Source organism: Mustela nivalis (assembly GCF_964662115.1).
Source record: "Mustela nivalis genome assembly, chromosome: 10".
NCBI classification, from domain to species: domain Eukaryota; kingdom Metazoa; phylum Chordata; class Mammalia; order Carnivora; family Mustelidae; genus Mustela; species Mustela nivalis.
The window spans coordinates 55,630,938-55,644,068 of NC_139029.1; the positions used below are offsets into that span (position 1 = coordinate 55,630,938).

Here is a 13,131-nt window from a genome sequence, read left to right on the forward strand (position 1 = left end):
ATATCTCACTGGTGTGCATAAGGTTAGGGCAACAGTAGGAGATGATGTCGCTGTGACATAAATCTCCACATAGGAGAACAGTGTGGAGGTGGATGAATGCCATTTATTTTAAAAACAAGCAAAATTTTCAAGCTGTAACAACATGCTCAATAAATTCTTCCATTACTATGATACCAAAGGAGAATTGAAAAATGTATTACACTTCTATTTTCTCTCCTTAGAGATATATATTTTTGTTCTGTTTCTATGGCAACATCGATGCAGTGACTAAACCTTTAACTCCTTTCTAGACTCCCCGATGGCTTCACGCAGCTTCTAAATCTGACCCAGCTCTACCTGAATGACGCCTTTCTTGAATTTCTTCCAGCTAATTTTGGAAGGTAAGAATACAAAATTTAAATGAAATTTTATTTCACTTTAGATGAGTAGTTACCAGCGCTAGTAGTTGAGGCTTCAAAGGTAACAATTATGATTAAAGACTCATTATTATTCATTAAGTGAGACAATGTTACTTCATGAAACATTTTCCAAAATGAAGTAAAATTTGGTTTTTGCATGTCACTAATAATCAAATAAATTCCAGGTGAATTGAAGAATTAAATATACAAAAAATAACGTCAGAGGTAATCTGGAAAAAATGCACATGAATATTTATGGCTCTTGGGTTGGGAAATACCTCTATAGTTTAGAAACAAAGGAAATTACAATAAGTGGGTAGATAGACTTGAGTACATAAAAACATTTAAAATAAAATAATATCAGAAAATATTTTTAAATTAAGGGAAAACAATAAACTGGGAAAACATTTCCACTATATATGGAAGCAAATTATATCCTTAAGATATAAAGAACTCTTACAAATGAGTAAGATAAGGTTCTCATTAGAAAAGAAATGAGTAAATGACATCCACAAGGAATTCCTGATTAAATGTACATACTGGTAGTGAATACATGAAGTGTTTATCCTCACAAACAATAAAAATAATATGAATTAAAATGATAAAGAGCTTTATGTTCTATCATATTACAAAAATTCTTTATACAGTACAAGGAAAAAAGGTAGTCTCACATAGCTGATGGAATTTCAGAATGTTACGACTTTCATGCATAACAGTATGCTTTAAAAGATTTGAAAATATTTACAACTACTGCCTTTGTAATTTATTTCTAGAAATGTATGATATTCTTATCAGATACTACGCTAAGATTTATAAATAAGGATATTTGTCATTATTTCCAATATGAAAAAAAGTGGAAACACAAATCAGTCCAGGAGATTAGTTTAGTATATTATGGTACCTCCATGATAATAGTATGTCAATTTATAATCTGGTTTAGGGAAATATTTTTTTAATTCCGATAAGTTCTGTTTAGGAGCATATTATAATAAAATATATAAATTATATTTCACCAATTTGAATATAATATATGATTGAGATAAAAGACTGGTGCCTTGTTATTTTCATCTTCATATTTTTCAATATTTTCCAGGTATTTTACAATGAACTATTTTTTATATATAAAAGATACATCTTAAAAATTAAGACATTTTAAATTTATCATCAACTGTATTTTTCTAAGTGATCACTTTTGAAATTGTTCCAAGAATAAATTGGGTAATAACTCAATACCTATCTGTTGGTGTTATGAAGATCTCAGTAGAATAATTAAGTCTAACATGTACCAGCCTCATTTTATATGCAGAGAATATATCAACATTTCCCAAGTTCCATTACTTTTGCAGATCATGATATCATACCACATATGAACACCATCTAGTTAGACGGTTTTTAAAATTCACAGATCTTCAAAAGAGCATTTGCCAAGTTTCTAAATGAATTGGCACTTCAACATTTGTTCATATAAACTGTCATTTTTTTTTTTTTTGGTACTGACTGTGACAATACAGAATCTTTTGAATTATCAAACCAGAGAATATTTATCACCCTAGACCATACTTCTTTGTCTTAAATTTTTCTCAGTTCTCTTTTAGTGGTCCTAATGTCAAGGGAGATATTTGGCCAAACAGAAAACATAGTACCAAAACCACTTGGAATTAGAATTTAATTCTGTGTAAATTGTCTGCCAAGATATGCTCTACTTTAGTCTACTAAAGTCTACTTTAAGACTTAAGTCTACTTTAAAGACTAACGTCTACTTTAGTCTACCATGCCCTATTATAGTCTAAAAAGATTTTTAAACTTCAGCTGGAGAATTATTAAATTTCCTTCCAAAATGTGAGATTTGGTGCCCCTAAAAGCCAAAGTAGGTCACAAAGTAACTTCATACTAGTACAGATATTGAGAAGAGTTGAGACATACTGATGTTGAAGAAACCCATTTTACTAGCAATATACTCATGCTCTGAATAACTGAATCATTTTTATATAGAAATTAAAAACTTTAAATTTAAAATTAAATTAGAAACTTAGTCGCAGTCAAAACACCTTAAAGAAAAGAGGAAGAGACCTAGATGAATATCTAAAAGCCAAGTAAATGTGGGAGAAATACTTCAAATACTGAAATATTCCCCAAACACCAAGAATTCAGAGAATCCAATTAATATTTGTTCTTTGTTAAAAGATTTTATTTATTTATTTGAGAGAGAAAGAGATAGAGAGGGTATAAGCTGGGGGAAAGGGAGAAGCAGCCCCCTGAGCAGGGAGCCAAATGCGGGGCTCTATCCCAGGACCCTGGGATTATGACCTGAGCTGAAGGCAGATACTTAACTTTGAGTATCTTTGAGCCACCCAGGCACCCCTAACAGTTGTTCTAACGGTCACCTCAACAGAGTACATTTTAAACCTCAGTTATAGACATTTTAACAATAGTGTATCTCACACCATAGAGCTTAACAGGTTGGTAAGTGTGAGATGTAGGAACCTAAATAGGAGGGTTTGATTAATGCACCAGAGTCACAGAAATAGAATACGACAGTCTGGATTTCACCCAGATTCATCTGACCACAAAGCTCAAGCTTTTAACTAGTGTGCTATATTATTTGCTTTACAGGTTCACTTAGAGTCTCTTGAGGGAGAGTATTGCCATACTCCAGTGAACACAGGACCTAGTATTAAGTAGATATTAAGGAATCTGTTACCTACAATTAAACAACAGTGTATATATTTTTATAAAACATGAAATTTAGAACTTGGACCCAATGATCTCTTTGCATGATCTTTATTTTTAGTAAACCAGTATTTGTCATTGTCCAATGTTGATGCAACCCTACTTATAATTGATCTGTATATATAATTCTTTAAAATCTGTAACCATGATATGTAAAGTTCAGACATAGTTGTTTGGATAATGCAATGATTACTGGCTTTCTCATAGGAATATTGTTTTATACAGAAATATTAAGAAGCAATTTTTTTATTCACTTTTATAGACTTGTCAAATTGCGGATCTTGGAGTTAAGAGAAAATCATTTGAAAACTCTACCAAAGTAAGTGACTGTGTATTTTGTAAATTTCAAATTGTGACTTTAAGTAGTAGGAAAAAAAAGGACTATTTTTATTTTGGCTGTGCTTAGCCATTTTGATTGAGTTAATTTTTCTACAGTTTTTTCCTAGAGCCTGAAAAGCACAGTACACTATAAGATTAATATTAAGTAAGAATATATTGTGCTTTATAAAACTGTGTAATTACAAGTCAATGCAGGCAGAATCCATTTAAGGTTCTTCTCATAGCGGAACATGCACACCAGGAAGTTACCGCATTGAAACTTATGAAACTGACATTTTTATAGCTGAAAACAATCAGCAGTTTCAAAAGGTTCAATCTAATCACTTGCTAATTCTTCAAGTTAATTTATGGACTGTGATAGCTTTCAATTTTTAAATCAAGAATATGAAAAAACATTTCATAAAAGTGATTAAAATTTTTCTAAAGATCCAAAATGGTTTGTCAGAAATTTTATACATTCTTTCAAACTATTTTTTTTACTGGTCTATTTAAAATTTGGTTTATATAAAAGCACAGGATATTTTTATGGGAAAAGTAATCCTCCAAATTGTATGCAATGTTTAGTTTAACAAAATACTTTGTTTCATCCTGCCTTGCCTTATTCATGTCTAATAATAGAATTTTGTCTTGTACAGAAAAAAACATTTTTGGAAGTCAAAAATTATTTGAAATGGGGAATTTTTTACCCAAATAAATCAAAAGGACTTGTATATGTTACAATTAAATTATTGAAAGTACTATACTGCTATCTTTACCTTCCTACAGTATTGCAGAAGGTTATGTACGGTGATTAATTTTCCAACATATAAACAGGACTTTAAGACCTTTCTACTGCAGGACCAAAACTCAGTTTTTTTCATCTTTTCCCTAAGCTAACTAGACTGAATTTCACTGATTTTTTAACCAAAATATCAATACAAACCTTAAAATACATTCATATATGATATTATATATGAAAATTCTGTCAATGCAATATTAAAGTTTTAATAATGATATGATTTCATTTTAAAAATATAGAAATAAAACATCTATTAATTCCCCCATAAGTGGAAGACAAAGAGAGAACATGAAAAGGAAGAGATGTCTCCAAACCTGTACACCCTGCAATTTTGAGTAGCTTTTCTCTAAGCCAAAGCATTGTACAATATAGGTCTAATGGAGGGCACCTCTCCCAGGTTGGGGGTAAACAATGATGAGAAAATGGTTGAGAGTGTTACTTGTTTGGCAGTAATCTGCAAATGCAGCTAGTTGCTAACATTGCCATCCGTAATGCTTTAAATGTCTACATTTAAAATAGAATGGATATATGGCTAAGTAGAAACCAAATCGCAGACAGTAAAAGAACAGTTGTCCCCTTCATCTAAATGTATACGTTTAGATCAAGGAGAAAATATGAGTATGTGGAGGAAAATCCTTTCCCATCTGTTTTCAAATAATAGTTTTGATGTAAGTATAAAATAAATCTGACACAGATTGTCAGGTTTATTTCTAAATGGAAATTTTAAATACAAATTAAAATCTGACCATATATTGATAATAAGCACTTAATATGAGGTAGTTGTGTTAACAGTTCATAGTAAGGAGTAATGATGCTCATAGCTGGTGCAAGGGCATTCTGTAGGATTTTAAATTGTGGCACACTATCAAACAGAATAAAAATACTAGACTATTAACTATTATATTTATAGTTAATATAATAATATAGTTAATATCATATATAGTTATATAATATATGGTTATATATTATATATAATATATAGCTATTTACTATAATACATATATAGTTCATATAATATAATAATTATATTAACTATGTCTGGCATTAAAAAACATTGTAGAGATGTGTAGAAATGGCACTGGGTCTCCTTGGCAAACCGTTATGCATGCATAAGTTGTATAGTTATTTTAGTTTTGCATTTAAAAAATCATTTTCAAAGTTATATCTGATCTAGTCTGCTATTTTTTAACATATCGACAATAATCTAAATAACCAAGGCCATGAATAAAATACAGAGAATATATTTTAGCTTTGCTGTCTATATGATGAGAATTGCATAAAGTTTTGTCTTGAATAAAAATAAACGTTTCAACATATTAAATATAACACCTTCTAATCACCAATCTAAACCCGTAACTAAGAGAAATGTGAGAGCTTTCTACTATCCTTTATTTTTTTTACTTCCAAAGAAAATAAAGGAAAAATGTCATTTTAGGAACAACAATTTTAGTTTTGTAATGATTTCTCCAACAAGAGATAGCTCATGCTTTCCTTAGAGATATAAACAAGATGCTCAGTTTTTATATTGCATCCTCAGTGATTTTCTCTTATTTTCATTTTGTCTTAAAACTCAATCTGTGCAAAATGTGAAAATGTGTAAGAATTATAATATAACCTACATTAAAATGTGTATCCTTTAAATAAACTAATATTTTGACATAACAACATATTTTGATATATGCAGATTCTAGGACAAATTCTTTTTGTTACTACATACAAGTTACTATTATAAACTGTTTCTTTATGATCATTCTTCTAGGTATATGAATGAGTGAGAAAATTAAATTTCTCAGATACACATTTGCCTAAAAATCCCTGAAACAGTAGGTCTTGCTTATGTGTAATAATTGAGGATATTGAACATCTGAAAAAAACAAATAAGCAAAAAGTAAACTTCTAGATTTCACAGTATAATTGTCCTCATAGCAGAATTATCTCCTAAATTACATTTTTTGAGGGGAAGCAAAAAAAATGAGTTTTTCCCATTTGGGAGTTTTTACACAACCTATTTGTCTATCTAGAAGTCTCTCACCAAAAATTTTTGCATGGCTCGACTTTACTTATGATTTATATCTTTCTTCAGATCTTACCTCTTCAGAGTACATCACATAAGTTTGTCCCTTCTTAGCCTTTATGCCATTCCACTATTCCTTTTGATTTCGTTCATATTATTTATGGTTCTCTAAATTGTTTTGACTCTTTGTTTACTTGGAGGTGATCTCCTCAGGAGAACACAAGTTCTGTTACGAAGACTTTTTTTTCTCTGTTTGGCTACTGCTGGGTTTCCAGTGCCCAAAACAGTATCTGGTAAATAGTTAATAATAAATAAATAAGAATGCCAATATATTGATTCACAATTAGAAATATCTGTTATATGACCTGGACATTTTGTGTCACTTGATTACTTTTCTCCGTTGAAAATTATAAGAAATATCTAATATTTTAATCAGATGAGTCTATCAATAGCTGATAGCTGAGCTTAGGTCTTTAAACCTACACGTAACAAACACACACGCATACACACGCACACACATGCTCCCTCTGGTGGTTTTAAGTTACACATAATAGCTAAGGCACATCAAGGGAGGAAAATAATTTCAAATTAAGGAAATTAATATTTATAACAACTAAAGAAACTCCAAAAGTAGTGTAACATTTCTTTGCCTTTGCTATTAAAATGTTATACATTTAGTCAAGAAACATAATATTCATAAGATAAAAATGAGAGGAGAAAACAGTATATTTAAATGAAATTCAGGAGGTGCCTGGTTAGCTCCGTCAGTTAGACATCCAACTCTCGGTTTTGGCTCAGGTCATGATCTCAGGGTGTGAGATTGAGTCCTGCATGGGATTCTATCTCAGCACAGAATCTGCTAAAGAGTCTCTCTCTCTCCGTCTCCTTCTACTCCTCCCTACCATGCAATCTCCCTCTCTCTATATATAAATAAATAAATCTTAAAAAAAAAAAAAGGAAATGAAATTTAGGAATTATTTAGGAAGTAATCTAACAGCATATAAATAGTGATAATGGTAAGTTTTATTTTTAAATAAAAATGCCCCATGTCTGTGAGAATGCCTTAAGGACCCACATACAACATACATATAACTATTCATAAATGGCATTGAAATATATACCTTATCTGAAACTCTCTAAGACAGAAGATCCCTTGAGTTATAAATCTAAATTAAAACCAGAGCTACATTAAAGCATTATTAAATGAGAGACATTAGATTAGGAAAGTCAAGAAAAGACTAAAGGGTTATTTCAGTAATTCTGAATTGTTTCTTTTTCTATTAAAAATTATTGGGACAATCAGTCCACTTGCATGGAATCCAAGGATTAGATGGTAGCCAAGTAGCAATGCAAATTTCCTAATTTGGATAGTTGTGGTTTGATTTGGTTGGAGAATATTATTGTCTGTAGGAAACAAACACTGAAATATTTGGAAATGATAGGGTACCAGGATTGCAATTTATTCTCAAGTAGTTCAGAAAAATTTTTGGTATGATACTTTGGAACTTGAAATTTTATGATTGTTTTAACATAAAACTTTATTTTAAAAAGCTGTTTTAAGATAAAAAACCTTTTCAAATAAAAAGAAACACTATTGCCTTGGAGAAAATGATCAGCGTCATTCTTGAACTACATGTATATATTGAGGACAAGGGGAGAGTTTTATTTATGTACTAAAATGACTCTATTAAAAATGAACATTTTAGGGATAAAGCTTCTCCATATATGGTATTTTCCAACCTGAATGGTAATAAATACTCTATAATTATCAGTCAAATTTGTATTCATTTGCAAATACATGTTTTCAGTTGTCATGTATGTTCATTTTTCTTTTTAAGTAAGATTACAGGCAGATTAGAAAAATATAATGTACTTGTCACATTTTCTCTTTTAAAAGGTCTCTTCCTTTGTTATCTATTTTACTGACAGTTATCACTGTCAGAATAATGAAGAAATAGTCATAAAATAATATGTTTTCCGACTGGACAGGTGTGACTAAATCATTTTCTATTCTCATTTCAGTATGCTTTTAATAAATTATCTCAATTAGCATTACTGTACAACTTGTTTCAATGAAATACATCAATAGGTTCCTTAGTGCTATTGTAACAAAAAATTCCATTGTCAGGCACAGCTTACAGAATAGCTTTTTGATGTTTTATTAACTCTGTTTTTGTGACTATAATATAATGAATAAAATGTATTTTTAAAATAAAATATAATATATTATATTATATTATATAATAAAATGAATATATATAATAATATATATAATATAATAAAATGAATAAATGTATTTTATCATTATATAAAATGTATTTTTATCATTATATTACCTTATGCTATTAGGAATGTGTATCAATTTATAAGGCATGCTGTTTTGTTAAACACATGGTACCATCCCATTCCAGGTGATCTTTATCAAAAGTGACATAATGACAAGCTAACAAACCAAGGGTAACCATATTAGTGACCTCTGGCTTTAGAGAGTTGCATTTAGAACAAGGTGTTTTCTTTATTCTTCTCCCCTGTTCTTGTATTTTAAAATAAAATGAAATGAGTAATAATTATGACATTCTATACTTAGAAGCACTCTATAAATTATGACACATTATAGCAATGCAATTATAAGAGTCCCTTCTTAAATATCAAGCACACTTTCCAAGATTTACCAAAGGAAAGGCTGTGAGCTCTCTGTCTTCTGAACTAAACTGTACTTCTGTTTAGCCTTATACTCTTGATGTAAATTTAAGATTTAGAATATTATGGTTAGCTAAGGTTATGTCAAGTCCAGTCAAGAGCTAGGGAGAGGGCACAAAGGGCAAATAAAACCATGGAACCAAATCATTTTTTGTGTTTCAGAGTATTTCAATTAACAGCCATTCTAATCCTTAATGAGTAACTTTACTAAAAGATGAAAACTACCTGGTATAATAGTGACGTTGAAAGTGGTATGGCTTCAGTTTCATAAGAGCTTGAGGCTTAGTCTCTCACAGAATAATTAGCCTATATGTGGTTCTATTTCACCCAAGAAAAGCCATATGTACTGTAATAGGTATATATGTTATAGTCAGACAAACCTGGGTTTCTGTTCAAGCCCTTGCTGCTTGTTGTTTATGGATTATGTAACTTCTAAGAACTTAAGAGTCATCATTTTTAAAAAATGCTCAGTGGTCATTACCTCCATTAAACTGGAAAATATGTTTTGGGTAAACAGTTGATGCAATGAGTCTTGTGATCATTTAAAACTAGAGACATATTTAAACAAAAGTAGCTATATCATGGCACTTAGAAAAGTTGAGTGTATTTAAAAAATACATAAAATATATACTTTTTATTTTGTGTCATAACAATCTCTTTATTAGAAAGGGAATAGTGCTTTTTTAAATTTACTTTAAAACAAATTCTTAAAAATTACATGTGATATTAATATGTCTTTCTTATTTTTCAAGCAGTACAATAATGGAACTCATATAAATTATTTAATAAAGTATATAAATATATAAAAATATATATAAATATATAAGTAAATAAAGTATATATACTTTAATAAAGTATATAAAAACTTTAAATATTTAGTTATTAATTCTTAAAGACTTTTTTTCTTTTTAAGATTTCTAAAATTTTAAAAGTGGGTAAATTGAACTCAAATGGTAAAAGACACAAGAAAAAAATTAACAAAACTCTCAAAAAGCACCATGAGGAACAAATCCACTATTTATGACTTCCTGTACTTATAAATCCATATTTGCAAATTCAAGCCATTTAATATGGATGATTGCTTCTTGCTTTATGGATAAATGTAGTGTCTTTCCTAAAGATATGTTCTGAACATCATAGGCCAAGTATTGATCTTGGTTTCAGAATCTTGGGCCAAAAAAATACACAAAGACACAAAAGACCTAGCTAAAAGATCTATCCTTATGGTCTCAGATATTACCTCTGTGGTGGTGAATTGTAAATATTTACATGAATTCCAACTCCACATTCTAATAGCCAGTTCTGAAATGGAATTTTCACCAATATCAAAACCAAAATTAACTTTATCTCTCTCTTCCACGCATCACTTGATAGCAAAGCCAAACCAAACCAACCAAACCAAAACAGAAATCCCAGCTTTTTAATTAGATGCTGCCTAATAACAATACCATCCACCTGATTACAGAGATTAGAAAATTCAGTCCTTTTTTTCCTGTCTTACTGTCCCCAGATCCACTGGCCATCAACTTATTTCACACGCAAGAACTCTTTCTTTCATTCTGTCACTGCCTAACTTGAGGTCCTTAGTATTACTTGACTTAGCCTCCAATAACTCCTTCTTCCTCTTATCTCCCCCACTGGAATTCATCTCCTGTTGTTAGTGCTTCCTTACTAAAACACACCATGATACGTGTCATTTAAAAGCTCACATGATTGCTCACAGATTACAGAAGACAAATATGTCAAGACCTTTCTTGGTTTGGAGTCAACATTTCTAATGTCGTTAACTCTCAACATTACCATCCCACAGGATCTCTCTGCTACATCCAGTAGACAATGCACCTTTGTATTTCCAAGCATTTCTCGGAATCTTCCCCTTTTCTGTCTGAAAAATTCCAAATCAAATCATCCCTAATTTTCCCATTACTTTCACTGTGAAATTAGCCATAGATTCTGCATTTCTGCTTAGAAAATCTGCTAGAGATTTTCCAAGGCAAAGTTTTCACAGAAATTTTGATCTGATTATAGTTTGACTCAAAAACCTTATAATAAGCTTCAATTCTGGGGCACCTGGGTGGTTCAGTGGGTGAAGCCTCTGCCTTTGGCTCAGGTCATGATCACAGGGTACTGGGATTAAGATGCACATCGCACATTGGGCTGTCTGCTCAGCGGGGAGCCTGCTTCTCCCTCTCTCTCTGCCTGCCTTCTTGGGATATCTCTCCCTCTGTCAAATAAATAAATAAAATGTTAAAAAAAAAAAAAAAAAAAAAACAAGCTTCAATTCCATAGCCCAGCTATCAAGTAAGCAATGCTAAGCAATATGCTTTTTTTTCCCATTTACAAATTTTGTAATGACATACAACAACAAGGGACATTCAAATTGTACCAGTGAATTGATCTTCGCTATGGCCCTTTTACAGTATTCTAGTAAGTGCAGAACAAAACTGAACTTTGGGAGATAGCTTTTACTCCAGCCTTTAAAAAGATTTCCTTGTCACCCGCGTTTTGATTTTTACATCTAAAGTGGATCCTTGATGAGTAAATAACAAACCATAGTTGTCTCGATAAGACCAATAAGACAGATGAAATGTATCTAGCTCTTTATAGATTTTTTTGCTTTCTTTATGTTTCCACTCTCCTACTCAAGTCAGGGTTAATTCAGGTCTTTCAGTATGCAAAATAGATCCTTAAAAAGCTTGATTTTCTGCTGAACAGACACAAGAGAAATATTTCTGAGTTACTGTCTTCTACAGTTTCTATGACATTTAAGTTCAGTGCCTGAGCAATATTAAAAATAAAAATTCACATAAGATATTAACTTCATGACATTAACTCCCTTGAATGTATGTTTTATATTTTTTTTAGTAATATAAGATTTTAGTTGTCCTTTTATGGCTTTTAATAATTAGTATTTCTTCTTTTCCAAACTTAGTATTCCATTGTATTTAGTTTTATATTACTTATCCTCAAAAAGATCCCAAAACTTTATCTAACAGAAATGTACTTATATTCATTTTTTCTTTATATTTAAACTTTATTCAATATGTTAAAAAGACTTGTGTTAACATTTACCACATAATTAATAAACTTACATGGTATAAAATAAATGCCCTATAATTTTATAAGGAAGATTAGAAATAAAATAAATCAGGTTAAAATGATAAGACTCTTACTTACCGAGCATTAGTATTCAGATTTATGTTTGTTCTAAAAAAATAAGATAGAAAATATTATGCTACATGAGTTAAAAGGTAAGAATAATACATTTGGGGAGCATCTAGTTGGCTGAGTTGGCTGAGGTCTAACTCTTGGTTCCTGATCAGTTCAAGATCTCATGGGTCCTGAGATCAAGCATTGCATGGAGCTTTGAGTTTAATGGAGAGTCTGCTTGAGAGTTCTCCCTCTGTCCCTCTCCCACTCATGTGCGTGTGCTTTCTCTTTAAAATAAATTTTTGGGGGCACCTGGGTGGCTCAGTGGGTTAAAGCCTCTGCCTTCAGCTCCGGTCGTGATCCCAGGGTGCTGGGATTGAGCCCCCCATGGGGCTCTCTGCTCAGCAGGGGGCCTGCTTCCCTTCTTCTCTCTCTGCGTGCCTCTCTGCCTACTTGTGATCTCTGTCTGTTGAATAAATAAATAAAAATCTTTTTAAATTAAATAAATAAATAAATGAATTTTTAAAAAAGAATACATTTTCCACTAAGAAATGTTCAGTAGCAATTTAGATAAATGAATGAATTTATGTGTTTTAATTATGTTAAAATGCTATGAAGAGTATTGATTCTTCTGTTTACAATGAAACAATTCTAAATTAAACAAATTTCTAAAAGGGAAAACTTTGATTGAATATATCATGAAATTTTCAGAAGCAAAAGAAAAGGCATTTCTTATCCTAAATAGAATCATAAAAATGATCTCTTTAATTATTATATCCAACTAAGTGGATATGCATTTTAAAATATATACTTTATTTTTATGAAAGTAAGATCTCATACCTGAAGGCTCTATTTAGAGGAAAACATAAAATTTAAAACCTTTGGCTTTCTGTTACTTGCACAGTAACATGCAAACCACTCAATATAGCATTCAAGACCCTTTGCAGTCTGACCCCTACCTTCCCTCGAAACACTCCCTGCTTAAGTCTCTAAATAAGACTTTCAGATTTGTGCTTCTGCAC

General features: G+C 30.9%; 1 protein-coding gene across 4 annotated transcripts in view; it reads left to right on the top strand.

The window, feature by feature from the left end:
• LRRC7 (leucine rich repeat containing 7) overlaps positions 1–13,131 on the top strand; it is a 708,443-nt gene that overhangs the window by 446,421 nt on the left and 248,891 nt on the right. For all 4 annotated transcript variants that reach the window (XM_082688811.1, XM_082688814.1, XM_082688812.1 and 1 more), the window contains 2 exons: positions 291–380; positions 3,391–3,447. In XM_082688811.1, the coding sequence (XP_082544937.1) occupies positions 291–380; positions 3,391–3,447 (147 nt within the window). The remainder of the gene's footprint in view (positions 1–290; positions 381–3,390; positions 3,448–13,131) is intronic.